At 34.7% G+C, this 2,045-nt stretch overlaps 1 protein-coding gene across 1 annotated transcript; it reads left to right on the top strand.

Moving 5' to 3' along the window:
- The first annotated feature begins 613 nt into the window (after positions 1–613).
- On the top strand, positions 614–954 carry LOC132529147 (protein CEBPZOS). The gene has a single exon (XM_060165459.1). It carries the CDS (start codon positions 634–636, stop codon positions 874–876), a length of 243 nt encoding a protein of 80 aa, XP_060021442.1. The 5' UTR covers positions 614–633; the 3' UTR covers positions 877–954.
- Positions 955–2,045: the final 1,091 nt, after the last annotated feature.

The raw sequence follows: 2,045 nt of genomic DNA, 5'->3' as shown, positions 1-2,045 counted from the left end.
GGAGGGGTGGGATAGGGAGGGTGGGAGGGAGGGAGACGCAAGAGGGAAGAGATATGGGAACATATGTATATGTCTAACTGATTCACTTTGTTATAAAGCAGAAACTAACACACCATTGTAAAGCAATTATACCCCAATAAAGATGTTTAAAAAAAAAAAGCCATAATTCGAAAAAATACATGCACCCCGATGTTCATTGCAGGACTATTTACAATAGCCAGGACATGGAAGTAACTGAAATGTCCATCAACAGAGGAATGGGTAAAGAAGTGGTACATTTATACAGTGGAGTATTACTCAGCCATGAAAAGGAACGAAATTGGGTCATTTGTAGAGACGTGGATGGACCTAGAGACTGTCATACAGAGTGAAATAAATCAGAAAGAGAAAAACACGTATCGTATATTAACACATATATGTGGAATCTAGAAAAATGGTACAGATGAACCAGTTTGCAAGGCAGAAATAGAGACACAGATGTAGAGAACAAAGGTTTTGACACCAAGGGGGGAAAGTGGGACAGGGTGGTGGGGGGTGGGATGAATTGGGAGATTGGGATTGACATATATACACTAATATGGATAGCTAATAAAAACCTGCTGTATAGGCAGCCTGGTGAGTACACCCCTCAGGATGGCCCGTACTCTGGATCCACTGGCAAAGAAGATCTTTAAAGGAGTTTTAGTAGGTGAACTTGTGGGCATTTTTGGAGCATATTTTTTGTTTAAAAAGATGAACACAAGCCAAGATTTCAGGCAAACAATGAGCAAGAAATTCCCTTTCCTCTTGGAAGTTTATTACAAATCCATTGAACACTCTGGAATGTATGGCATCAGAGAACAAGATCAAGAAAAATGGCTGAACAGCAAAAATTAGGAATGTGACCATCGATCAAAATTTGTCCTATTTCGTAGTATCAGGCAAGATTGAAATTCCAACGTTGACATGGATGGATTTTAGACTATTTAAGATTAAGTGTAAACTCTAATTAAGTCAGAGGTTTTGTTCTTTGGACTGTGAAGAAATTGATGGAAGGTTTGTTTATTATGTGATAAATGGAGTTTTGTTTACTACTCAAAATAAACCTGTTCTTTAAAAAAAACTCCCCTATAATTCTAAACATATAAACCTTTCAAAATAGATAAGATAGTAAAATATCTATTTTTAATATTTATTACATTTTTTCTTTTCCATTATAGTTTATTACAAGACATTGAATATAGTACCCTGCGCTATACAGTAGGACCTTGTTTATCCAATTTATCCCCCTCTCCTTTGCCCTTTGGTACCACAAGTTTTTCTTCTATGCCTGTGAGTCTGTTTCTGATTTCTAAATAAGTTCATTAATGTTTATTACATTTTAACTCACACTATCTAAAACTATATTAACTAAAAATATTGCTTTTATCCGTTTTCACTTTACCTGAAACAATACTTAAAACTCTACATCAGTGTCTCTACTAGAGCCACTTTGGGATAAAATTCGTCATAAAACAAAACAAAAAAAAACCCTGCTGTATAAAAAATAAATAAAATTCAAAAATTAAATAAATAAGTGAATACAAGAGGCAAGGGAAGGGTAGAGATTTGTTTTAAGGATGAGTCCAAGGTCTCTGACTTAGTAATTGTGTAGATAATGATGCCATTGCTGGGAAGAACCCTGGAAGAGGATCAAATACTGCATATCTACACATTTGTACTTATATAGCATTACATACCTGCCTTTTATTATAGTTATTTATGTGCATGTAAGATTTTGAAATCAAAGCTTTTCAGAGATTGGCAAACTAAGGACCACAGGACAAATGAAGCGTGCTTTTGTACGGCCCACAAGGTTTTTACATTTTTAAGCGTTGTTAAGAAAAAAAAAGACATAAATGAAGATAGATATGCAACAAAGACTGTGTGGGGCCTGCAAAATCTAAAATATTTACTCTCTGGCCCTTTATTGAAAAAGTGTGTGGACCTCTGCTTTACACAGTTCATCTTGCTTTATGAGATAATGAATACATGTTTATAAAATTAAATTTTATACTTAAAACATT

The sequence above is a fragment of the Lagenorhynchus albirostris genome, chromosome 11, assembly GCF_949774975.1.
Source record: "Lagenorhynchus albirostris chromosome 11, mLagAlb1.1, whole genome shotgun sequence".
Classification (NCBI taxonomy): Eukaryota; Metazoa; Chordata; class Mammalia; order Artiodactyla; family Delphinidae; genus Lagenorhynchus; species Lagenorhynchus albirostris.
Note: the sequence above shows the minus strand (reverse complement) of the source record. Positions and strands in the feature narration are given on the sequence as shown.